This window comes from Rattus norvegicus, chromosome 9 (genome assembly GCF_021556685.1).
Source record: "Rattus norvegicus strain SHRSP/BbbUtx chromosome 9, alternate assembly SHRSP_T2T, whole genome shotgun sequence".
Taxonomy (NCBI): domain Eukaryota; kingdom Metazoa; phylum Chordata; class Mammalia; order Rodentia; family Muridae; genus Rattus; species Rattus norvegicus.
Genome location: NC_141542.1, coordinates 128,928,496 through 128,955,232, shown reverse-complemented (window position 1 = coordinate 128,955,232; position 26,737 = coordinate 128,928,496). Strand labels below are relative to the sequence as shown.

General features: G+C 42.1%; 1 protein-coding gene across 1 annotated transcript; it reads right to left on the bottom strand.

The window, feature by feature from the left end:
- Positions 1 to 307: 307 nt before the first annotated feature.
- Positions 308 to 20,380, bottom strand: LOC103693502 (zinc finger protein 431-like). The gene is given in 5 exon segments (XM_087569071.1): positions 308 to 501; positions 504 to 2,446; positions 3,584 to 3,644; positions 3,831 to 3,957; positions 20,293 to 20,380. Coding segments are annotated over 5 exon segments (2,193 nt in total). The 5' UTR covers positions 20,296 to 20,380; the 3' UTR covers positions 308 to 442.
- Positions 20,381 to 26,737: the final 6,357 nt, after the last annotated feature.

Sequence of the window (26,737 nt, the reverse complement as noted above, 5' to 3'; positions counted from 1 at the left end):
GAGTTATACAAATGTGCAAAGGCTTGACCATATTTAGTACATTCACAGTTTTTCTCTAGTGTGGTATATTTTATGCTGTTTGTCTTAATTTGGGTTTTAATGCTGTGAAAAAATACCATGACCAAGGCAACTCTTAGAAAGGACATTTAATTGGGGGGAGGGTATACAGATTCAGAGGTTCAGTCTATTATCAAGGTGGAAGGAATGTCAGTGTCATGTCAGGGCAGACATGATGCTGGAGAGAGTTCTACATCTTGATCAGAAGGCAGCCAGAAGACTCTTCTGCCCTGGGTAGAGTTTATGCATGGGGTCTCAAAGCCCCCCCCCCCCCCCGCCAGTGACATACATCCTCAAAGGCTACATCTACTCCAAAAAGGCCATACCTCCTAACACTGCCACTTGCCATGGGCCAAGTATATTTTAACCACCATACCTTTGAATATCACAGTAAAGGCTTTACTGCATTGGTTACATTCATAGGGTTACTCTTTAGTATGTATGTGTTCTTTTATGTAGTTGGAGTTGGCTTGATTGTGAAAAGGCTTTACCACATTCATTACATTCGTAAGGTTTCTCTCCAGTATGAATTCTTTCATGCCTTTTAAGGTCATTCTGACCGACAAAGGCTTTACCACATTGCTTACATTCATAAGGTTTCACTCCAGTATGTATTGCTTTATGTGTTCGGAGACTACTTTTACATGCAAAGGCTTTACCACATTCATTACATTTGTAAGCTTTCTCTCCAGTATGTATTACTTTATGTGCTCGGAGATTAAAATTGAATACAAAGGCTTTACCACATTCATTACATTTGTAAGGTTTCTCTCCAGTATGTGTTCTTTTATGTTTTTTAAGATCATTCTGACCTACAAAGGCCTTATCACATTCATTACATTTGTAAGGTTTCTCTCCAGTATGTGTTCTTTTATGTCTTTTAAGCTCACTCGGAACTACAAAGTCTTTACCACATTGACCACACACATAGGGCTTCTCTCCAGTATGTATTCTTTTATGTACTTGGAGATAACTATGATATGCAAAGGCTTTACCACACCAATCACATACATAGGGCTTCTCTCCAGTGTGTATTCTTTTATGTACTTGGAGATAACTATGAGATGTAAAGGCTTTACTACACTGATCACATTCATAGAGATTCTCTCCGGTATGTATTCTTTTATGTACTTGGAGATAACTATGAGATGTAAAGGCTTTACCACATTGATCACATTCATAGAGCTTCTCTCCAGTATGTATTCTTTTATGTACTTGGAGATAACTATGAGATGCAAAGGCTTTACCACATTGATCACATTCACAGAGCTTCTTTCCAGTATGTATTCTTTTATGTACTTGAAGATAACTATGAGATGCAAAGGCTTTACCACATTGATCACATTTGTAAGGTTTCTCTCCAGTATGTATTAATTTATGACTTCCAAGATTACAACGATGTTCAAAGGCTTTACCACATTGATCACACTTGTAAGGTTTCTCTCCAGTATGTGTTATTCCATGCGTTTTGAGATAACTGAGTCGAGCAAAGGCTTTACCACATTGATCACATACATAGGGCTTCTCTCCAGTATGTATTCTTTTATGTACTTGGAGATAACTATGAGATGCAAAGGCTTTACCACATTGATCACATTCATAGAGATTCTCTCCAGTATGTATTCTTTTATGTACTTGGAGATAACTATGAGATGTAAAGGCTTTACCACATTGATCACATTCATAGAGATTCTCTCCAGTATGTATTCTTTTATGTACTTGGAGATAACTATGAGATAAAAAGGCTTTACCACATTGATCACATTCACAGAGCTTCTCTCCAGTATGTATTCTTTTATGTACTTGGAGATAACTATGATGTGCAAAGGCTTTGCCACATTGATCACACTTGTAAGGTTTCTCTCCAGTATGTGTTATTCCATGAACTTGGAGATGACCGAGTTGTGCAAAGGCTTTACCACATTGGTCACATACATAGGGCTTCTCTCCAGTATGTATTCTTTTATGTACATGGAGAGAACTATGATATGCAAAGGCTTTACCACATTGATCACATTTGTAAGGTTTCTCTCCAGTATGTGTTATTCCATGCGTTTTGAGATGACTCTGTAGGGCAAAGGCTTTACCACACTGATTGTATTTGTTGGATTTTCTTCCAGTATGTATTAGTTTATGCCTTCCAAGATTACAACGACGTTCAAAGGCTTTACCACATTGACTGCATTTGTAGGGTTTTTCTCCAGTATGAATTCTTTCAAGAGTTTGAAGCTGAGAATCGTATGTAAAGGCTTTATCACGTGGCTTACATTCATAGAGTTTCTCTCCAGTATGTGTGCTTTTATGTCTTTGGAGATGACTATGTTGTGCAAAGGCTTTACCACACTGAGTATTTTCAGAGGGTTTCTCTCCAGTATGACATCTTTCATGCCTGCAAAGATAGATAGTTGGCACATGTGAAGGCTTTACCAAATTCACTAAACTAATGGTCTAATTGTAAAGAAGAATCACATCTTAAGGTTGTATCACTTTGTTTACACTCATGGTTTCCCATTCATTATGGGTTGGTAAAAGTGTTATTACATGGGTCACATTTGTAGCATCCTTTATCTCTATGAGATTCCTCATATATTTGAAGAGAAATGGAAGAGCTCAGAGCTTTACCACATTGAGTACATTCATATGCTTTCCTTTATTGTCAAATACACTACATTTGCATACTACATCAGCCAAGTGAACCAGGACAAATAGAAAGGGATTTCCACAATCCTAGTATTCATAGGGATTTTCTGCTATGTGAGTTTATGGATATATTCCCAATGAAGTTGGGAAACCAACTAATTATAAACTAGTATCACATTGAGAAAGTCTGCTCAAATGTGGACTGCTACATATATCTTAATTGTTCTGGGGGTGGCGAGACATTGCTTCTTTCAATATCCTTGTGCTCACATGGCATGTATCCATTGTGACACAGGATATAGCTGTTAAAATAACAAATGAAATATTTCCACATTGCATCATTCATACAGTTTGATTTTTTGTTCATCATAGACATATGGTATAAGAATTAAGTTTTCTCTTCAAAAACATTCTTGACTCTCATAAACTGTCCCTCTCACTTAAACTTAACAATGTTACTATATGAGTAATCAGCTTTACTATGATATATTTGCCTATTAGAAACATAAACTTATCACCTACTCTGTTTCTCTCTCTGTGCGTGTGTGTGTGTGTGTGTGTGTGTGTGTGTGTGTGTGTGTGTGTGTGTTATCAGACTAAACAGATTGGCAGGTTTACAGAGTAGCTGTAATGTGGCTATGTTTCAAATGGTAATATCTGTTAAGGCATTGTTTTTTTGTCTTCTTTCTTAGAGGAATGCCTTGCAAAAAACAAGTCAGACACCTGACATTGAGGTACATGGATTTGTGAGAATTTAATAATCAATACACTTAAAGAAGTGCTTTTTTTTTTTTTTTTTAAACACTGTTTCTTTTCTTTAAAAGTTCCAGGACATACTAACATTTCTTCAGGGGCATATTCATACCAATTTGCACATGAAAATTACCTTCCATGTCTTCTGAAACTTTGACAATGTTCTTCAATAGTATGGTCTTCCCAATTGTAACCTAAAATATAGTACCAGAAAATGTATATTATTGGAAATTAGGCAACATTTAAGTTACTATCTTCAGTGAACCTGATCTTTTCACCTCATTCTTCTTTATTATCAATTGACGTTACAGAAAAGAAACAGTAACAGAGGAACATTCGTTTCCTTATTTTAAAAACTGAAAGAAAATTCACTGTCTTACCTATAGCAGTGAGGTTCCTGTAGGTCTCCTGCATCACATCTTTGTAGAGACTCTTCTGTGAAGGATCCAGCAAAGCCCATTCTTCTCGAGTGAAGTTCACATGTACATCATCATAGGTCAATACATCCTGAAATATCCCATACATGAGTACAACAGAAACCATGATACCAATATCACTGTAAATGTATGCTTCTGGTGCTTCCCCCACTTATTTCTTGACCCAGATGTTCTAATGTTAATTACCAAATCATCTTAGAAGAAAAGTGAGTAATAAGGTTTACCTCTGTCATTTCTTTGCTTTTTGAGTAGGATATAGCCTTGCAAGAGAAATGCTAATTAATGGAGAGAGAGAGAGAGAGAGAGAGGGAGAGGGAGAGAGAGAGAGAGAGAGAGAGAGAGAGAGAGAGGGGGGGGGCAGGCGTGCAGTACTGAGCATATAGAGAAATTGTATGAACAATTACTAACTGCAAAAAATATCAAGTGAGCATATAGGCTCATGTCTTTAATCCAAGCACTGAGGAGGCAGAGGCAGGTATATCTGAGGTCTATCCAGGACAGCCAGAGGTACATATTAAGACCCTGTCTCCCCTATGAAAAATCAATCAAACAAACAAGAAAGATAGAAAGGACTCAGAGGTTTTTACTAGAGATCCTACAAAGAATTACATTCACTGAAGTTCTGTATTCTTCCAGAATCTTTAGGTGGCCCAGTTTAAACTGTAACAATAATGAGATCTTACTAAAAGGGAATGAATGTTTAAACAGATAAAAATATTGGCAATGTAAATGTTGATCCTAAATAAGCAAACTAGGACAGGAGCTGACTCATCACTGAAGAGTTTTTGCTGGTCTTAAAAATAATTGGCCTCAATTGCCAATAGTTAGAAGTGAGCTTTACAACTACTGATTACTCCAAGTTCAGGAATTCTGAAGCCATTTTCTGACTACTATGGGGATTAGACATACATGATGTGCATATTCATTCATACAGGCAAAATATACATATTCATTAAAATAAATCAACACAAGCGCAACAGGTAGGAAAAATGTCATATATCTGCAATCCAATGACTCAGAAAGCTCAGGCAATATAGCCAGGCAGTATGAATGTCATGAATACATGCCACCTGAGAAACAGAATATGCTCTCTGTCAAATTTCAAAATTCATAACGTGGATAAAGTCAACACAGCAGCATATGCTTGACATGTGCCAAAACCCACTGTCCAAACCATCAGCCAATAATATAAAAACGAACAAACAAACAAACAAAGAAAAAAACAAAGAGAAAGCTGGGCATGTTGGCCCACATTGAATCCTGGCACTCTGGAGCCAGAGGCAGGTAGACCATTTACGTTTGAGGCCGAACGTTCTACATACCTACTTTCAGGACAGCCAGGTCTACATAGAGATACTTTGTCCTCAAAAAACAAAACAAAATTAAAATTATAAAAAAAAAACAGGCTTCCAAAATACCTTAGCACTGAATAGCAATTGCTTCAACTGCATCTTATGTGATTTAGGGTTAGAGTGTATAATGCTGAAGGCAAGACAACATAAGAAGGAACCTGACTAATCAGGTACAACCACTACACAAAACACACACACACACACACACACACACACACACACACACACACACACACACACACACACACACACACCACGCAGCAAATGGGTTGACTCTATAGACACCCAAATGTCATCCCCAATAACTAATCATCTAGAAAGTTTCTTCCTACGAAAGCTTCTATTGAGAGAACTCAGTTGGCCAGAGCAAGGCTGACTCCTCCATGACACGTTGTAAACTGACAGGTTGGGAAACTAGGCCTAAGTTTCTGTTTCCCAAACTGGAAAAGTCCAAACAAGTCAATTATACGAAAACCATCCCTCACAGGCAGCTAATCAGGAGCTTCCCATGACCCTAATAGCCTGCAGCCCATACACTCTTCAAATGCCCCGAATCACTTCTGACACTCCTGATTGCCACATCTTGTAAAATCAGAAAGCAAGTTATATCTTTCCAACATACAAAGGCACAGAATAACCCTTCCCATTCCAGTAGAGAGGAATGAGTACATAGTGAGGGAAGATTGGACCAAAGCAAGAAACCCAGTAGGACAAACACCAAATCCTGCATCTCTGTCTCAGATACAAGGAGCTTCAGTTTCAAAAGGCTTAGATGGCCATATCCCTGCAACTTCTCATACATCTCTCGGCTTTGTTACCTCCACTTGCTCTATGCAGCTCTCCATGACAGGTGTCTCACAACTTAGGTATCTCTAAATCGTGTAGTCTCAAATGCAACTCAGACTTCATCCTCAGATTCATCCCATGCACTCTCACAGTGTCCTCCCTCACTGGGGATCTCACTCTGCCAAACATAGATGGAGGGAACACTGCTGAACTGAAACCAAGGGGGAAGAAGCGATAACCTTATTTTTCCATATTTCTTATTTCCAGAACTTGGGTGCCACGCTTGGACCAGTAGCAGCAGGTTTTATATGAAGTTCCTTCCTGGGTCTAGGAATGACTTTGCCAACTCCCCCTTCCATTAACTGAAGGCTTAGCAGGAGGGACTGTTTCCCTTAATTCACCTTCTTAGGCTTCCAATCCTCAGCAAAGACCTTCTCTTTAATGGTGATAATCTCTTTGAAAATTCATGCCTCTGTCTCAGCATTTGGCTGCCATGTGTAACTTCCCAGGGCTGCTTTTCTCTACAAACCACAGACTTTGAATTTATTTCTGCTCAACTTGTTTTTTTCTTGTAGTCCAAAATGAGTTACTAGTAATAATCATCTAACAGATTCAATATTTCACCTGAGAAATATAGCTAATTGTTTTTTAATTCTGCCATACTCAATTTATCAGGGCAGAATTTATGGGCAGAATAAGAAAGATTTGGGGTCAAAATACCACATAAATGACCTCTAGCTAAATTTTTCATGGAGTCTATTTTCCACTGAAATCCTATGACCTCAACTTCTCACTGCATTATTTGCAAGACTCCAGTCTTCCAGGTGCTACAACAACAGCCGATTAAGCTCTGAATACAGCTTTCTATGCTGTTTGCCATCTCAAGCCCTGATATTTACCACCTTCCTCCAAAGAAGAACATTTCTAGTTTCTCTAGTTTCTGTCCAGCAACAAAATAACTTTTTTTTTTTTTGTTCTAATTTGCTACTCTCGTACTTTGATTCAATTCTCTAACCAAAAGCATCTCAGGAAATAAACAGGTTCACTTGTTTGGTCCAGTCACATGACAGCCATAAGTTCTGGAGCTTAGCATAGAAACTCAAGCTTCAAGAAAAGGCAAAAACCATGAACAAATCTTAGTTTCCTTCTTGGTCACTGTCTCATACTTAGCCAGCTCCCTTACCCAGCCCAGGCCCACTTGCTCAGGGATCCTGCCACCCTCAGTGTAGAGACTTCCCACATCCATCATCACAACACAATCTCTCACTGATACAGCATCCAGGCATTTTGATGAGGGCGTGCCCTCAAGTGAGAGCCCCTCAGATGATTGTAGGCTCTAAAAATGTTCACAACTGAAGCTAACTAGGACAAAAAGGCAATAATATATCAGAAAGTTTAAAAAACCCAAATCAAATGTGTTAACAATATCAATCATTTAAGTAGCAAAAACAAACAAACAAACATAAACCACACACACACACACACACACACACACACACACACACACACACACACAAAACCCCAAAATTGATGATTGCAACAACTGGAAAACACAGATTTGCCAAGAAATGAGGAGAGGCAAGCCTTCAGAAGAGGACACTAAAACTGTTTCCCAAACTATCAAAACCTCAAAAAACTCATGACATAGTAAATTTTCAGAAGAGAAAATTGTAGGTGAAGGTTTTTCATTTTCCAGAGAAACAATATAATTAGATTATAATGAATAGAATCACACAACGTAAATGATATCAAAAATAAAAGGAGATAGAAAGACAGAAGGAAAGTGTTTTAAACGTGAACTACAAGATTGTAATAACAATTTTAAGAAATTACAGGCCAATCGTCATCCTGTGTATTCTGTTTCTCCTCTTTGCCAATAAATAAATAAATAAATAAATAAATAAATAAATAAATAAATAAATAAATAAATAGGATTAGAAGTGGCAAAATCCCAGTCAATTGGACATAGTGGCAGCCTAAGGAATGGGAAAATATTTTTGTAAACAAATCCATATCTTATAGAGGCCTAATATATAAAATACATAAAAACCTCAAGAAATTAGACTTTCTAAAGCAAAAAATTCAATTAAAAAATGGGGTATAGGAGCTGGAGAGATGGCTCAGTGGTTAAGAGCAGTGACTGCTCTTCCAGAGGTCCTGAGTTCAATTCCTAGCAACCACATGTTGGCTCACAACCATCTGTAATGGGATCTGATGCCCTCTTTTGGCATGTCTGAAGACAGCTCCAGTGTACTCGATCACATTAAATAAATAAATCTTCTTAATAAATGGGGGGTATAAATCTATACAGAGAATTCTCAACAAAGGAATCTCAGAAAGCTGAGAAATACTTAAAAAAATCATTATCATCTCAGCCATCAAGGAAATGCAAATGAAAACTACTTTGAGAATCTATCTTGCACATGTAAGAATGCGTAAGATCAATACAAGGGACAAGTCATGCTGGTAAGGATGTGGAGAAGGGGTAACAACTCTCCATGCTGGTAGGGTGCAAACTAATACTGCCACTATGGAAATGAGCATTTCCTCAGAGTCCTGGTGCCTCAGAACCCTGAGAATCCATCTCAAACCACAGCTATAATGCTCTTGGGCATCTATCTAAAAGGTGCTCCACCCTACCACAAGGCCATTTGCTCACCTATGTTCATAGGATATTTATTCACACTTGCCAGAACCTAGAAACACCTGAAAAGTACCTCAACTGAAGAATGGGTTGAAGGACCCTAGTTCTTACTGAAGCCTAAGAGCTGTCAGGAGGCTTGGCCTGGTGGAAAGTAGGTAGGTTATGGGGACCCTAAGGGCTTTTGCCAGCTTTACATCAACTGCCTCCGGTCAAGGCTAGGACAAGTTCCATTCTCCACCCACAGTTCTTGGGAGGAGCAGGGACATTCTTGAAAATCCTGCAAAATGTACCTGTAGTACATTTAGCCTGACCCTCTGGTCCCAGATAAGAGCTCAAAGGCATGCCATATAAGTTTGAACTGTAAACCTGCTAATGTAACCTGTACCTCTGAAAGTATAAAAACTGCTTGTCACAGCCATTGGGGTCACCTTCCAGTCCCTCGCTACGAGGGGCTGATTGAAGGTTGACCCTGACACACCCGAAAATAAACTCTTGCCTTTGCATTAAACTCCATTCTCATGCCTCACTTGGGGGATCTCCTGGTAGTTAAGACTCACTTTGAGCCTTACAGGGTAAACAAAAAAATGTGGTACATTTATAAAATGGAGTATCACTCAGCTGTTTAAAAAGATGACAACATGAATCTACAGGCAAGTAAATGCAACTAAGGAAATCACACCCAGAATGACAAACATGGCATGCATTTACTTACAAGTGGATATTACCTATTAGGTAAATAGTAATCAAACCCAGAGGGTTTAAAGAGGTGGGCTCTAGGGAGGAAGCACAGATCTCTTACTAAAGGGGAAATAGAATAACTTCTGTGAGTAGACCAGAGTATGATGGGAACAGGAGTAGGTAGGATCAGTTGAGGGGAATGCAGGGGAAAGTACAATGCATGTAGAAACAGCTGGAATTAGGGGTTGTTTGGGAGTTAGTATAGAAATCCAGTACAATGACAACTTCCTGGATGACCAGGGTGACCCTAATGAAAACTCCTGGTAATGGAGGATATGGAGTCTGAACTGACCATCCTTTGACACCAGGCAGGGCTTTGATGTTGCTAATAAGTTACATATGGTTGAGCTGTTGGCCAAGGCGGTCCCTTGAGATCCTTCAACAATCCTTGCTGATGCAAGGACAAACTTTGCTCTCAGATAACTGACAGCAGGGACTGATCATTAAGGACAAATTCCACACAGTTCACTGAATGGAGAGGTCAAGCTAGTACAGGCTTGGAGCCTTCACCCCTGTGTTCTAGTCTCTTTGAGGAGAGAAGGTACTCTACAGGCTAAAAAAGAAGAAAGAAAAACCTGGAAACTCCCCCTCTGCCCCCAACACCCACACATACCTACAATTGGTCCTTCCTAAGATGTGCTGGGGTATGATGGTAACAAACGTGTTTGAGTGGCCAACCAATGTTTGGTTTAACTTGAGGCCCTTGACATGAGAGGGAACCCATGACTAACACTGACTGGATTTCTAGGAACCTTACAGAAACTTAAATGGCAAGCAGAGAGACTGCAAGGGTCTATGCCAGGTCCTCTGCAGATATGTTATGGCTGTTAGCTTGGTGTCTTTGAGGGACTCCTAACAGTGGAAGCAGGTGTAACTCTGATACTTTTGCTTGATCTTGAGATTTTTCCTATCATGTTGTCTTGTCCAATATGAAGGCTTTCACCTTTTCTTTTTTTATCTTGTTTCGTCTGTTAGGTTGAAAGACCACTGGGGTGGGGAAGACCCCCACTCAAATCTCGAGACAATGCAACCCCCAAAGAACTCACGAGAAACCAGTCTTGATGTAATGAACAAGAGGTGTATTTGAGGAACCAGAGCTCTGGGGACGACACGTATCTCACACAGGAGACAGAGGAGTTGACCCAGAGCCCAATTAGGAGAAGGGATTTATAGGGAAAATTACATAGGTAGTTGGCAACAGTCACACAAAGCAATTCCATTGGTTTGTAACTTGGGCTCAGTTCAACTCTAGGCCACCCTTCTGGGGCAAGCTGACCCTAATTCTCGTTTTTCTCGGAACTGTTGCGTCAGGCCTTATCGAGGCCAGATGGTTTCTGGTGGCTATAGCCAGACTACATCCCCAAAATATGTTATGTTATTCTTTGCTGTGAGGTGCACTTGTCCTCACAGCAGGGTCAGTGGGTGATAGTTTAGAATCTTTATTCTTTCAAGGTCTGCTCCATTTGAAGAGGAAATGGGGTGTGTATGTGTGGGTGGATCTTGGGGAAAGGATAGAAGTGGGGGGTAGTTGGGAGTGTAGGGTGGGGAAACAGTGGTCAGGATATATTATATGAGAATCTACCCTCATTTAAAAACTTAATTCAATATTGCTTAAATGAAAATGCAAAGAAGGGACGCTATAGCGAACAAAGAAGAGCAAAATCAAGGAAGCTTATAGCTTCTGTACAATCTTATCTAGGTCTAGAATGATGGGGCGTAGGCCTGGGGGATTTAACAAAAGACACAGAGTGGGGTCATTTGTGCAAAGAAAATGCCAAAGCTTTACTGAGGTTCACAGAATATACACCCCAAGTTCACTGGGTGGAGAAATCCAGGAAGCAAAGTGGAAAAATAGGTTATGCCCTCAGGTGAAAAACAGGAACAAAATTCAGGAACTGAATTCAGCCCAGGTGCCAAACTGAAAGATCAAGATGTTCCTTTGTTAGGAACTAAAGCTTCAACCTGCATCAGCAAGGCTCAGCAGGGGGCAAAAACTGAGGGGGCTCAGGAGGGTCGGGCACTTGAGTGTTTTGTGCATCTGAGACTTAGCTGTTGAATAAAATCACCCTTTCTTGTTCTTTCTGAACTCTGGCTGGTCTTCTAGCTCAAACTCTTCATGCTAACCACTTCAAATTGTGTCTTTCACTTCTGACTGAATTGCTGTGCTTGGCCTCAAAAGAACTCTAATCAACTGCTCTCTTCTCATTCTCTTGCTCATTTTCTCTTTTTCTGTCTTTAGCCTGCCTGTCTCTGTAAAATTCTCCAGGTAAAACTGCCTCCTCCTCTTACCCTCTGTGCTGCTGAAAGACCCCCAGAGCGGGGAGAGTTTCACTCAAGTTTCGGGATGACTCACCCCCAAGAACTCACGAGAGACGGTCCTTGCTGTAATAAACATGAGGTTTATTGATAGGAACCAGTGCACTGGGCTCTAGACTCATATCCTACACAGGGGCATAGGAGTTCGACCCAGATAGGCTGGAAGAAAGGGTATTTAAAGGGAGAAACCACAGCCCAAGGCAGCAGGGGTGGTGTCACTGGAAAATCACAGGAAGCTTCCTGCCTCTCAAGATTGCTTAACTTTGTGTTCCCTTTAGTTCCTAGGAGAAGCTTCCTGCTTCTCAAGGTTGTTCTGTTAAGATTCTAATTTAACTTTGCAGACAGTTAGCTGCTGGGAGAAGCTTTCTATTATCTTTACTAGTTCGGGAACCGCATATCTAAGGGCCTTATCTTTTTTTCTCCTTTTTTTAAAAATGTATTTATTTATTTATTTTGTATATGAGTACACTGTATCTGTCTTCAGACATACCAGAAGAGGGCATCACGGATCCCATTACAGATGGTTGTGAGCCACCATGTGGTTGCTGGGATTTGAACTCAGGACCTCTGGAAGAGCAGTGCTCTTAACCACTGAGCCATCTCTCCAGCCCTAAGGGCCTTATCTTAAGTCCTTTTATCTAGTTCTTGGAAGAGCAGGCTCAAGAAATGTGACCTTTTTCCTGCTTACAGATAGAATGCAGGGTCTGGAATTTGAGGTATTTAAGGCTTCTTAGGGGTGAGATAGCATTTTTAAACTTCTGACATATTAACTGAATTTTTTATTCTTTCACTGCTTCCTCTTATATTGCCTCTTTTCCCTCTTCTCTTGAGAGTTGGGTATATCCTATTCTGTCAGATCTTTCCCTGATTCATCATTTTTTCAGCCACTCAATTATACATTACTTACGAACATGAGTGCTTCCTTCTAAAACTATGTTTACCTTCATCATTTGAGAGCAATGGTGTGTACTAAGGGCTGAGCCATACCAGTTAGAAACAGCTCCCCACCCGACCTCCCCACCCCCGCCAGTAAATTGGACAGTCTCTGGGTTCATAATTCGATCAAATACTCAGAAACACAGGGATTCATGACAAGCTCACCTTGGGCCCATTCTATATGTGAAATCAGAAGTTTTGTTCTCAGCAATGTGAAATATATATCACGCAGGAAACAAAAGCAGTTACTTTCTTGTGTTAGCTTTCACTAGTTAAGAATGTGGAATTACAATGCTTTTCATTTCATTCCAAAGGAATACTCATAATTGTTTTTAAGAAAAACTAATGTTTGAATAACTATTCAAATAGAAATAAATGAGATGTTGTACAAAATCACTACATTAACTATATTATGCATTAAGCCTAAATAAACCAATGTATAAAAATATTAAATGTTTAAACGCTTTCTCCAAAGCAAAAATGAAAGTATTACCATCTAAGATAAGTTACTGAAGGCACAGAAAACAAAGAGCCAAGTCAGTTATCTAAGACTTTTACATGTTTGTTCAACTGTAATTTATCGTTACTATTAAAACTCAAACAAAACAGTCAATATGTTTTTTTTTTTCTTTTCATTTTTTCGGAGCTGGGGACCGAACCCAGGGCCTTGCGCTCTACCACTGAGCTAAATCCCCAACCCTGTCAATCTGTTTCTTAACCTCATTTTTACTTCTTCATGCACTATGACTCATTGCAGGAACCTCTCATGCCATTCACCTAAAGCCACGTTCTGCATTTTTACAGCATACTATAATAACACATTTGCTTCTCATCTACAACAACTCTTGCTACAGAAAGCTTGATATTTCATTTCTCTTCTCCACATAATGTTCTAAATAAACATTAGGAAAAAAAAAACGCTTAGAAGGAGATTGTTTCAGCTAGATTCTCTGCTTTCTGCCCTCTATATAAAAATTTGGGAGGAATTTGACCATGGACTAGGACTCAGGCGGTAGGTTCAGGTAAGAATATTTACATTTGGGCTAGTACCATTCCTTTTCTCTTGTCAAACTAATGAGCCCTTAGAAACAATGATCACAGGTATTTGTGCTTTGTTTGTTTCTTGACCTAGAATTGACCTTATTATTTGCTTGTACTAAAAATGGTAGAAAAGCAGACTGGGAAAAATAAACCCGCTTCAGCCTCAACACTGGCTAGAATCATGCTATATATTGTCTAATTTTCTTTTTCCTTTCAATCCTCACTCCCTCCCTTGAGACCCTGTTGACTGAGTTGACTTGGTCACCCTTCATTTTAGAGCAATGTTGACAACATGGTTCAAGCTCCCATATCCATCTGATGATAAGAGTGCATTAAAGGTTAAAATTATATGGGAGAAAGAAATGGGTTGATAATGCTTAAGCTATAATTACATGCTGTTTTATGACCAATAAAGCACTGACTGTGAGAGTCTTTACAAGTGCATAATCCTTTATCCACTCCTTTAACCCAAGGCACCCTAGGTCGCCTAGAGGCACCTAGCTTGTCCTCAACAAATGAGCATTGATGTTATTTTCATATTTAGGCAAGTATGAATACAACTGCAAGAAACATGAGCATTCTGGTACTTTTTAAAACTAATTTCAAGTGCATGGAAACTATACTGAGAAGACTGCTGGGATCCATGGCAATTCTGTCATTTTTATGAGAAGTAAGTGTTGGTATGAGGAATCGGCTTTATGGTTGCAGGTTGTCTCCAAACCCAGCGATAGAAGTGACGTCACCCAGAGGTGAAAAGGGACCTGTGCATCCCTTGTCATATATTTCCAGTGTCCTCCTAGTCCATCTCCCACCCTCACCTGCAAGAGGTTATGTCCCTACCCAAATAAAAAGCCAACCCCTCCTGACCGTCGCCCCTTCTTTCTCTTTTCCTCCTTTGTCTCCTCCCCTCCTTTGTGCATCCCCCATCCCCAGCACCAATGAAAGTCTCTCACGTGGAACCGTACTGGCCAGGTGTGGTCTGTCTGGGCACGAGCCTCGATTCCTATACAACACTCCATAGGATGGGGATTGCTTGGGTGTAGGTATTATGTACACATGTATCAGAATACACATGTTAAACATGCACAATTTTATATCAACTATAGAAACACAGTATTAACTAGTTTTAGTAGGTATCAATGGAAAATCCCAACCTACTGCTATCAGAGTTTACTGCTAAGACACAAGCCTATGTCACATCCAGATTCATTGCCCAGTTCTGTACCATGCTTTATTTTCACTCTTTTTGTTTTCTCCATTAAGTCATACTTACAAAGATCTTGTCTACGTGACAATAAGGATGTATTCTGTGTCACTAAAGTCTACACTAAACTCCTGTTTCTATGGCTTTGGACGTTATTTCACATCAGTTTCAGTTTCACACACGGACTATATAGATTGCTAAATGAATTATTACGTAGAATATCTTTTACCAACTTATATAACTGTAAACAACACCATTATAGTGATGTTAAAAAAGGAATGTTGGGTATGTTCAATTTGCAGCAAAAGTTCAAGACAATTTAAAGAAAACGGCTAATAATATATAACAGGACAGCTGATTTCAAAGCTATTTGCCATGTGAAAAAACGTCAGAATCATCAACAGGATTATGAAGAAATAGTACACATTTTGGCACAATGGAGATGCCATCTGTACTTATCAAAGAGCTACAATGATCAAAAGTTTTAGCACATTTGTGAAAAAATGAGATGTAGAGAAAAAAAGGCAAGAACATAATCCCCAAATTATAGTCAAGTTTTAATCAAAAGACCTAAGGAAACTCAGCCAGGAAAAATGTGAACTTGACCAATATTACCTATGATTGCATGTGTATTCAAATCGAAAAAAAACCACAGACTTCCCAACTCCCACAAGAATAACTCAAACTGACCACTAAACTGCTATATTTCTGACCCACCTGCCACTACTGACCCCACGCTCTAGAGCTCTCTGTGTGAAGGTGGTAAGAAAGGAGGGTTATGGCTCTGCAGCTCCCAATGCCCCCGTGTGATCTCACACAAACCCAGCCCCCCTGAACCCACACACAAACGAAAGTTGAAGAATAACTTAATGTCTGCTTCCACATGATGCCATGTGGATTTTAGTAATGATGTAGAATCTGCCCTACTCACCTACACCCCACCCTGCACACCTGAGAAACCTCTGCATCTCAGAAACTCCTTTTGGACTCTGGAACTGAATTTCCCTGAATCATTCCATTCACTGTGACTGCTGATAGTGGAAAGGTAAAAGGATTTTAACCAAGTATTGCCAAAGGATGATTCTCATAACCTCATCCCTACCAGTTTCTAAACTATTTGTAAAATTTATCACACAAAATAAATTTGCAATACAATCTTCAGAACTTCTAGAAACCGGATTTTCAGTTTTGAAATCTGTCTTCTGCACACCAAGAGCAATGCTTGTGTGCACACTGGGCAGTGATATTATAATCAACACACCTTATAACCAGATGCAGAGCCTCCTCCCCAGGGAACCCACACTCAGAGAGGCTCAGAGGACAAGGCCCTCTGCCCAGGACACCACATGTACCAACAGCACCACAGTCTGGTTCAAAGTCCACATCAGTCCAGTCAGATTGGACTCTGATAGTGAAGGATTAAAATTTCTAAAAGTTAGTCATGAACAAAGTCCAGACATGCCTGAGAGAATTTGAGATAGGGCTGACTGGCCCGACTATCAACTCCCAAGGACACTGGCCATCTGGAGCCACCCCCTCCCCTTCCTTCACTCCCTGAGGATGGGTCATCCCCCTGCTGCAGTGAGATGAGTTGCCCTGCCCACATTGCTGAGATGCTAGATTACACGTATGCTTTGTTGATGTAACTCCGTGCCAAAAGTAACTGTGCACCCTTTGTATTAGCCAATTATGTGTATTCACACGAAACCCCTGGTTTTCCCTATATAAGCTCCTGCCTAGAGAGGCTCGGGGCTTGACTCAATCTCCTGTGTGAGATACATGTCAGCCCGAGATCTCGTAAATAAAACTGCCTCTTGTTGATTACATCAAGACCGGCTTCTCGTGTTTCCTGGGGGTACCTCAACCCGTGACTGGAGCGAGAGTCTCCCCAAGTCTGGGGGTCTTTCAATACCTGAGCCAACCTGTTGTTCCTGGTGGCTGCAAAATCTCCCTCACAGCTCTCTGATGAACTACATCAGAGAATATGGAAAGAACCTGCAAGCTACCTCCCACTGGTGCTCCTCCTGATTGCTATGCTCCACAGAGAATGGTAGCAGCCCCTCTATTGGAGGATTAGAGATTGCATGACGCATCACAAGCCTTCCCAGCTCTGCCCTTCCACCCCACCCTAGGGGCACACAGAGCCCTAGTATGGTAAATTTGTATTTTATTAGATCTTCCACTCCACCAGGTGTGGAGAGCTCTTGGTACCATTTCTAGGAAAATGGCAAGTATATTTGCCACTGGGCTAGGACAAGAAAGTATGTTCAAAAAAAAAAAAAAAAATACAGCTGAGGAATGAGGGAGCCAACTTGCCTGAGACCCCAACATTGAGCTAATTAGGACAGACAAAGGGCATATGAAAGTCAATCTAATGGACAAGCTCAGTAGAAAAATAAAAATAAAAAACAGTGTTCTAGGAAATCTTACAGAAAGGCTGATACAAATCTAGTGGTCAGCTTTGCTTAGAAACCGCCTTGCCAAATGGAGGCTCCTGACCTTTAGGGGGAAGTCAGCTTCCTACAGACCTAGGCCAACATCCCGCAGGTGTGAGCCAACTTCTTCATAGGCTAATACATCTAGGTCTCACAGCCCCCTGAAGATTTCCTCCTCCCCCAGTCTTGCTATACTATATGACCAGAGCTTGCAAAAATAAAATTGTCCCCTTGATCAGACCCCAGTATTAGCGTCCTTCTTCAAATCTCTTGTCCCCCATTCTCTTCTTGGTAGCCCTTGGACCCTCATTGACTGTCCTGTTGGATGGGACAGAGTAATGTGTTCCTGGTATGTTGGTCATCTTGATAAACCCAATACAGTGACCTTGGGAACTTTGTTTACACATTTTTCTTCCTTGGCTGTCCCATCCTGCAACAGGGTAGTTGGCTCACTCCTGCGGGATGTTGGCCTAGGTCTGTAGGAAGTTGGGCCCTAGGAGAAGGTCACAATCTGTGGGTCTGGAGGGAATTGGCTCTCAGCAAAATGTCACAGCCCTGGGTCTGTAGGAGTCTATAGGAAGCTGGTTCTTTTGCAAAGGTCTGTATGGAGCTAGCTCCCAACAAAAGGTCAGGAGCCTCCACTTGGCAAACCTGTTGGAACACCAGATTTGTGTCAGTGCTCCTGGCAAGCCTTGTTACTGAGCAATGCTAACCCCCAGATTGGTATCCACACTTTAGCTAGAACCTTAGGTTTTTCCACTGAGCTTGTCCTTTAGGTGAGCTTTCCTATGTTCTTTGTCTGTCCTAATTAACTCAATGTTGGGGTCTCAGGCAAGTCGGCTCCCCACACTTGGCTACTTTGTTTGTGCCTTACAACTGACCCTATTCTTTGTATGTACCCAGGCAGTCAAAGTGGGTCAGGGGTTGTAGGCAAATTTATCAGCCTGCTGAGGCATGGAATGATTGGAGGGACTGAAAGTTCTATCAACCTTGGTGGAAGGAACAGGGAGATGCCTCTGGATAAGAACTGATATTCTGTGCATATTTTGGAGAATTGTTTGTGAACTTGTGGCTTTGCTTTCTATGGCACTGTGGGGCATAAAACTTAGGAAAAACAAACTCGAGACAGCTGTATTAACCAGCAGTCCCCCCAAATCTAACTCTTGGCTTTGCATCTTCACTCCCCCCAGCAGAGACTGTTCGACTCAGGCTGCTGGGTCGAGTACAAGGAACTAGATTCAAGGATCTTTTTCTCCTCCATCTTTGTTTCTCTCCTATCTGGTGTTAGGGGGTGAAACGAGGGTGGGGGGAGGGGAGCTGAGGAGGGGGATTAAAAGTGGGGAAAAAGAAACCACAAAGTAGCAAAGACCAGCAGAGATCCAGTTAGCTGGGTCTAAAATGCTAAAAGAGAATCTAGCCTAGGTAGATTTTACATTCTATGTATGCGGTCACCCTTAGGTTTATCTTAGGTTCAGGTTCCAGGTTAAGTTTTGAACAATTCAGATATAAACTGGAGGCTACAAGTCTGGCCACTTAGATAGGACATTTACACAGCAAACATTTCCAGGATGTTTAAGTACACCAGTGCCCTAAAACAGTAGATTAGTGACAGTGTCCTAAGTGGAAGGTCTCAGAGGAAGAAAAACATAGGAAAAGGAGAAGGTAGAAAGTATAAAAGCTGGGGGGTGGGGTGCGAGGGTCTTAAACTAAGTAAGCTTAAGAAGAATGTCACCTTGTATACAGTTTACATGAGGGAAATGGAAAAAAACGGGAGACATCTATGAAGTCAGCAGAAAGGTTAAACTACGAAGTTAGCAGAAACATCATATAATGGGACACACTCAGGAAAAGTCTAATCAAACAGTGCTGCACAAGGAACTCAGTGTATTTCAAAAATATTCCTTACCAAGCCCATGGTGGCCTAGGGACCCATAGCCCATATTGTGGCAAGACTTGTATTCTCAGAATCTTAAGCAACCCCTCCCAAATTCCCTGGCCCCAAGCCTATTCCTGGTTTGAGGGGAGCTGTTTTATCTCTATACACAGGACTCCAGGGAAAGCTCCCAAGGACTAGGCCCTAGATGGTTACTGGCTCTGCCAAGCATGTCCCTGAGTTTCAGAAGGAGCTCAAAAATGGGGACCTCAGAAAGGAGGGAAAGCTTAGCTTGATCAGGCCAGCGCTCAATAAAAGTGTTTTGTTGTTTTACATTTTCTAATGGTTGTCACCGGGTGTCATCTTGCCCATGTGGCAGAACTATGCTTTTCTCAAGAAGAAAACTAAACCTTTATGGCACACCAGGCCTGACTGTTGATTGTGATCCTGTAATGCCCCACTGATCAGCTTCTTAGAGGTCTGCTCTTTGATATGGAGATGGGCCTAGTGGCTGGTTGCAAATCAGGGTCTGATGCCATATTTCTGGACAATCCTGGTGAACAAACTTGTGTATCCTAGCATCCTAATCTCTAACAGGCCTGGTTAGCTTACTACTTACACGTGTGGTGTTTTGCAGGCAGTCCTCTCTCAGCTAAATTCTACTTGGTGTGCCTTGCTATCTCCTAATTTTTAGCAAATCCTTTACATCATCAATTCTACTCTTACATTACAGCTTGATATTGGATTGCTACCCAGCACATGAGATGCCTTCCACAACCTCCACAAAATAACTCCAAATGGATCTTACACCTTAATGTTAAATGCTAAGAACAGAACTGTAGAAACTAGGCTTCTGAGTTTGGGATAACGCCAAGGATCTTTCCGTACACAAGCCAAATGCTCTGCACAGTTGCAGCCCCTACAAGGAAGTTATTCAGAAACTGCCGCTGGGTCTAGTGAGTGGCTAAGACCTCACAGGTAGCCGAGGATTCCAACTCAGCCCCGGGAGAGACACACCACAAGAGCTCCCACTGCTCAGTCCCCTGCCCGTCCGCCCGCGCCCCCTGCCCCTGTGCTCACCATGTCGCAACTTTGGACCTTGCCTGAACATGCCTCAGAGAATTCAACCGCAGGACAGAGAGCACAGCAGCCAGGACCAGTTAAGACTGCTTAACTACAGGGGTTGGGGATTTAGCTCAGTGGTAGAGCGCTTGCCTAGGAAGCGCAAGGCCCTGGGTTCGGTCCCCAGCTCCAAAAAAAAAGAACCAAAAAAAAAAAAAAAAAAAAAAAAGACTGCTTAACTACTAAGCGAATCCTACACCTAGGCACCCGGAAAAGCCCGCCTTCCCTTCTGATTGGCAGGTACTTTGAAGACTCCGATTGGCCAGTAGTCTTGAGTGACTTAAGGACCTCTGTAAGGGTAGGCGGGGCTGAACGTACTGTGTAGGTACACAGTTGCCCGCCCAAGCATCAAGCCTGAAGCCAGACCTTTTCCAGATCTACAGGGATTTGCATTTCAGTAGCACTTGTGCCTGTCCTCCAATAGCCTACTCATCTGTCTCCCCGCCCAGCCCCTGGAAGGACCCACCACACCACCTACCACTGTCCAGCCGCTTGCTCCTCCCTTTCCCGGGCGGTGACCCTGTACTCACCAGTTCCTCACTTCAACCCGCACTCAGCTCACAACACTCAGTAGCATCTTTCCCTTCCGCTTCCTGGAATCAAGGTATACAGCTTGCATAACCCCTGGTACTCAATTAGCACTGGGGTTATTAATCTGTCCCACAAGTGGAAGGGTGCCCAAGATATTAGCAAGTAAAGAGAGATTTGAGGAAACAAGAGTTTTCTTTTGTGGCTGTTGGGATTCAGACCCGACAATCATTGGACCTTCATATATTTAACACACCAAAGCTGTCTGGGCCTCCAGGTTCTCCCAGCACTCCTCAGTCCCCACCTGTAACAGGGCCTGTCTGGCATACCCCACCTTGTACCTTGAACTTTACAGTGCAGGGGCCGAGTTTTCCCTTCCCCAGAAGCTCTTCCTAAATAATCCAGAAATTTTGTACTCTTTGTCTTTCTGTTTCTCTGCCTCTCTCTCCCTCCCCCTCCCCTTTCCATCCTTCCCTCTCTTCCCTCCACCTTCCCTCTCACCCCCCCCCTCCCTGCCTACTGCATTTTTCTCTCCCTGATTGCCTTGCTTGCTTTTTCTCTCTTTGTCCCCACCCCTGCTCATTATCCTCACTCCCCCATATCGACTTTTCTGACCTCTCTGGGACTAGTGAACTCTATCCTTGGGATCAGTGAGCCCACTAGAGAATTGCCCCCAATAAACACTCTCATTTGGCTTGTGTTGAATCCTTCCTGCTGGGCTTAGGTAAACTGCAGCTAGTTTTCACTGGTAGGTACTGGAACCCTGGGAGACACACCTTGTGGAACACTACTCTTAGCTAGCACATCCACTTCAGTGGGAAGATAAGCACACATTCACACACAGAACTGTTTTAGTAAAGGTTCTCTAGATGAACAGACCTGATGGGATGAATCTCTGCAGATTGAATTTTCACATCGTTAGTCCAACGATGGCTAACATGGCATGTATAGGGGTAGGGAAACCTATACGTGAACATAGCCAGACTCATTCAGTGAAATCCCAGTGCTTCCTTTCTTGAGGGAAATCATTGTTTGGAAATGTCTCCTATCCTCTCCTTGCCTGCCACAGGGGGTAAATCTTTCTCATTTCTTCTGTCTTGTCTTACATGATGGCTATTCCTTGTATTCAAACTGACTACATGTGGAATTAACTAAAACTGAAAAAGTTTAGGTACTGTGGGGGAATTTCTCTTAATTATAGCTTTTGAAATGTGAAAACCCTTCTTTAATCTAGATTTTTTGAATTGTTAAGATCCACCTTTACTCTAGGCCACAGCTTTTGGTGGCAGCCTACATATATAAAGAATACTGAAGATGGTAGCTCATTCTCTTTGTCTACTTACCTTACCTCTGGCTAGCGAGTTCTTTCTTGCCTTTTCTCCTTTCTTTCTTTCTTTCTTTCTTTCTTTCTTTCTTTCTTTCTATCCTTTTTCTGGCATTAAAAAGCCTACTGCTTTGAAACTCTGGTATATACTGAAGACAGACAGACATCCAGCCACATGGACTGAACCACACTGGATTCTTCAACTTTCCATTGGTAGACAGCCACTGTTAGTGAGACATTCTAATAAATCCGCTTTCAACACACATACAGAGATTCATTCTATCAGTTCTGTTCATTAATAGAATATTTAGTTGTTGTTGTAAAAATATAAAAATAAAAAAGGTATTGGTGTCTCTTACCCTGCTGGGTCCGGCACCTCAGTGCCCCAAGATATCCACTAGATATCTTGGTGGAAACACATACCAGCCGCACGCTTTCCTACACTCAAACCCTCACATAAAAGAAGACACAACACAATAATCTTTGACCCAATTGGTAAGATATAATTGCCCTCTTAAACATACAAAGCCCGGTACCATCCATCCCTTAAGAACATTGATAACAACCTGTAAATACACAGAGCAGAATCTTAACATCACCTGCCATGGCTTTTCTTCCCTCTCGCCTTCTCTCTCCTCCTTTCTCTCCTCCTCTCCTCCTTTTCCTTCAAACTTCTCTCCAGCCCATCCTTCCTTCTCCTCCAATGACAGGCCTCCTTCTATCCTGTACCTGCCCCTCACCTGTACTTTACAGATTCAATGGAGAGGTGGTTCTGGTGAAGTCACCTGAGTTCTGAGTCCTTGACTAGGCAGCTGTCCTTGGGGCAGTGGAATTAGCATCAAAATACAGTAACTTCAGGGCAAACCATAACATTTAGTAATATAGCCATGTGTGCATACAAGGTTTTTGTTTTGTTTTTCCACCTTTCCACTGAGGAAGATGTCCCAGCTAACAACTGTGCTCCACAGTGTTTGTCCTCTGTTTCCTGCTTTTCTCCCAGGCTTGTCTCAGACCTACCAGGTGAGAAGTAGCTGCAGTTTACCTGAACCCAGATGAAGTCACAAGGCTCAGGGAAATCGCAATGCTAGAGTAGATAGGTTGTGTAAAACCAAATCGTCCACAATGGGAAGGCCCACAAGATATGCCCTTCACGAATCCTAAGAGTCGCAAACTGGTGAGAGGGGCACCACACATTTGAAAAGTGTTGTTCTTGCCCTTTTCTGTGTGCCAGACCTTAGGGTTGGAGATGTTGCTCAATTAGATGAATTAAATTCAATGCTGCTGGGGTTGGGGATTTGGCTTACTGGTAGAGCGCTCCTGGGTTCGGTCCCCAGCTCCAAAAAAGAAAAAAAAAAAAAAAATTCAATGCTGCCACCTGGCCCTAAGGTACCAAGGGAGAGGTGGCAGCATTAAATCAACAGAGACAAGGAGATCATAGTTATTATAACAGACAGAGTAGACAAACAACGTTTATAATGACATAGCCTGTAGTGATCAGCACAGGAGAGGTGAAATTTATAATGGCATGACTCATTCGGACCTTTGGTACTGGCTAATCAGTCATGGTGTTGTCAGGCCTAAAATAGATAAAAAGACTACTACATATCTGTTTTATCTCTATAAGCAGACAAATTCTCAAACAAATGAAAGAGAGGCTACATTGGATCCTGGCAAAAGGCAATCTTCGCCAATGAATCAATTTCCAGACTTGAGTCAGTTTGCAGACCCAGAACCCCTTGAATGAAGGGGTGGCCGGGTTCCCCAGAGGAAGGATCTTGATAAGACACCTAAAAATTTTGCTATTAGCCTCTTTCCAGTTCTTCCCCAGAGAGACCTGTAGCCTTTTACAAGGATAACTGTACACCTGGGAAAGGAAATAATCAGGCTTTCCGAGGTCTATCGGATACTGGTTCTCATCCCAACAGATCCCAAGAAATGCTGTGGCCCTCCAGTTAAAGTAGGGGCTTATGGAGGACAGGGGTTGAATGGAGTTTTGACTGATGCCCGACTCACAGTAGGTCCAGTAGGTGCCTGAACACATCCTGTGGTCATATCCCCAGTTGGAGAATGTATGATTGGGATAGATATACTTAGAAATTGGCATTCATACTCACAGACCATATGAAGTTCAAGAAGAAGGAAGACCAAAATGTGGATGCTTCAGTCCTTCTTAAAAAGGGGAACAAAATACTCACAGGAGGAAATACAGGGACAAAGAGTAGAGCAGGGACTAAAGGAAAGGTCATCCAGAGACTGCCCCACCTGGGGATCCATCCCATATGAAGACACCAAACCCAGTCACTATTGTTGTTGCCAAGAAGTGCTTGCTGACAAGAGCCTGATGTGGATGTCTCTGAGAGGCTCTGCTAAAGCCCTACTGATACATATGAGGATGACTGCAGCTAACCATTGGACTGAGCATGGAGAACCCAACAGAAGGAGCTGAAGGGGTTTGTAACCCCATAGGAAGGACAACAATATTGAGAAAACAGACCTCAGAGTTCTCAGGCACTAAACCACCAACCAAAGTGTACACAAAGAGGGACCCATGGTTCCAGCCACACATATGTAGTAGAGGACTGCATTGTCTGGCATCAATAGGAGGAGAAGCACATTTAGTGGGTCTATTTAGATTCTGGACACAGCACATTCCTCACTTGGGTGTGTTACTCCGGCACATTTACCAAGTGACTAGGAAAGCCACTGGCCTTTTGTGGGGCCTGGAACAGAAGACTCTTCAACAGGTCCAGGCTGCTGTGCAGGCTGCCCTACTACTTGGACCATATGATCCAGCAAACCCTATGGTACTCGAGGTTTTTGTGGTAGATAGAGTTGCCGTTTGGAACCTCTGGGTGGCCTCTGTAGATGGATCACAGAAGATACCTTTGGTATTTTGGAGCAAAGCTATACCATCATCCGCAGACAACAGTTTTCCCTTTGAAAGACAGCTCTAGGCCTGCTATTAGGCCTTAGTAGAAACTGAACATTTGGCAATGGGACACCAAGTTACCATGTGACCTGAACTGCCCATCATGAGCTGGGTGTTATCACAAGGACAGCTTGGAAGTTACCAGGAATTCTGGGGTTGTTGGCTCCTGCATAGCTCCAATGTGAGGTCTGGCTAATGGTGGGACTGGCAGTCAGACAGCTACCACTAACTCTATCAAGCTGTCAGTTCTCATGTCTGTCAGAGTGTCCGCACTGGCTATGTCTCAGTTTCCTACCACTAACATCTTTGAGCTGAGACATTGAGCTGAGACATTAAATATTGGAAACCCATACAAACAAGGACTGGTCTATCTACCCTACCTCAACCCATTTCCTCATTGTTCAGAAACACTGAAGTTTCCAGAGTGGAGTCTGTGAGTCTATTCTGGTTTGATGCTACATGCCTACAATAACAGCAATCAAGAGGCTGAGGCAGGAGGACTGCAAGCTTGAGGCTAGGCTGAGGTATGTAGTGATACTCTGTCTCAAAAAATAAAATACAGGAAAAGGTAAGAGGCCCACCTGCCCTCAGAAATTTCCTAAGCCCTCAGTTGGGATCCCAGGAAAAACTAATAAAGAAGGTCCCCCAAATCAAATGGGTAGTGTCTTAGTTGGGGTTTCTCCTGTTGTGAAGAGACACCATGGCCATAGCAACTCTTATAAAAGAATACATTTAGTTAGGGCTGGCTTACAGTTCACAGGTTTAGTCCATTATCATCATGGTGGGAAGCACAGTGGCATGTAGGCAGGCATGGTGCCTGAGAGGTACCTGAGACTTCTACATCTGGATTTGCAGACATCAAGAAGAGAAAAGAAAGGGAGCAACTAGGCCTGGCTTGAGCATCTGAAATCTCAAAGCCCACCCAACAGTGACAAACTTCCTCCAAAAAGGCCACACCTCCTAATAGTGCCATTCCTTAAGAGCCTATGAGGGCCATTTTCATTCGAACAGTCACAGGTAGAAAGAAACTGCACAGCTTCAAACTGTGTATGTGATCATTAGCCACTGTCTAGGTAGGGGAGGTGGAGGGAGGCACGGTGTGAAGAATATGCAGAATGAATGTTTCTGGGAAGCATGACTTCAAGACTAGAAATACTTTCTTAAGTAAATAGTTTGCTCAAATGCCCACAAGTCTATTCCTTTGTCCCTATCCTTTAGAATGCAGAGTTGACATTTAATCAAGATTCTAGAGAAAATAAAGCCCCCATACTGCTGTGCTGGACTTGTGGTAGATGCTTCTCTAGCCTATTCTTTTTCTCTTATTCTTTCAACTACAACCTTTAATCGCATCTTCTGAGAAAAGACTTATGCATTTGATTCTTCTGATATCACACAGGCGCAGGCAGGAAGGTGGAAGGGCCATGGTGGCTGCCAGTGGAGAACAGGCATGTTATTGACGATAGGAGTTGTGGGGCTTGGTTATTTCTGTTGCTTCTGAGGAAGATATTTTAAAGAAAACTCTTCCTCATGACTGAAGGAGATTTTCACACATAAGACATAGACCAGCAGCCGGTGTATCAGTGACATGTCATGGCGTCACTCTGCACATAGGTATAGGGGAG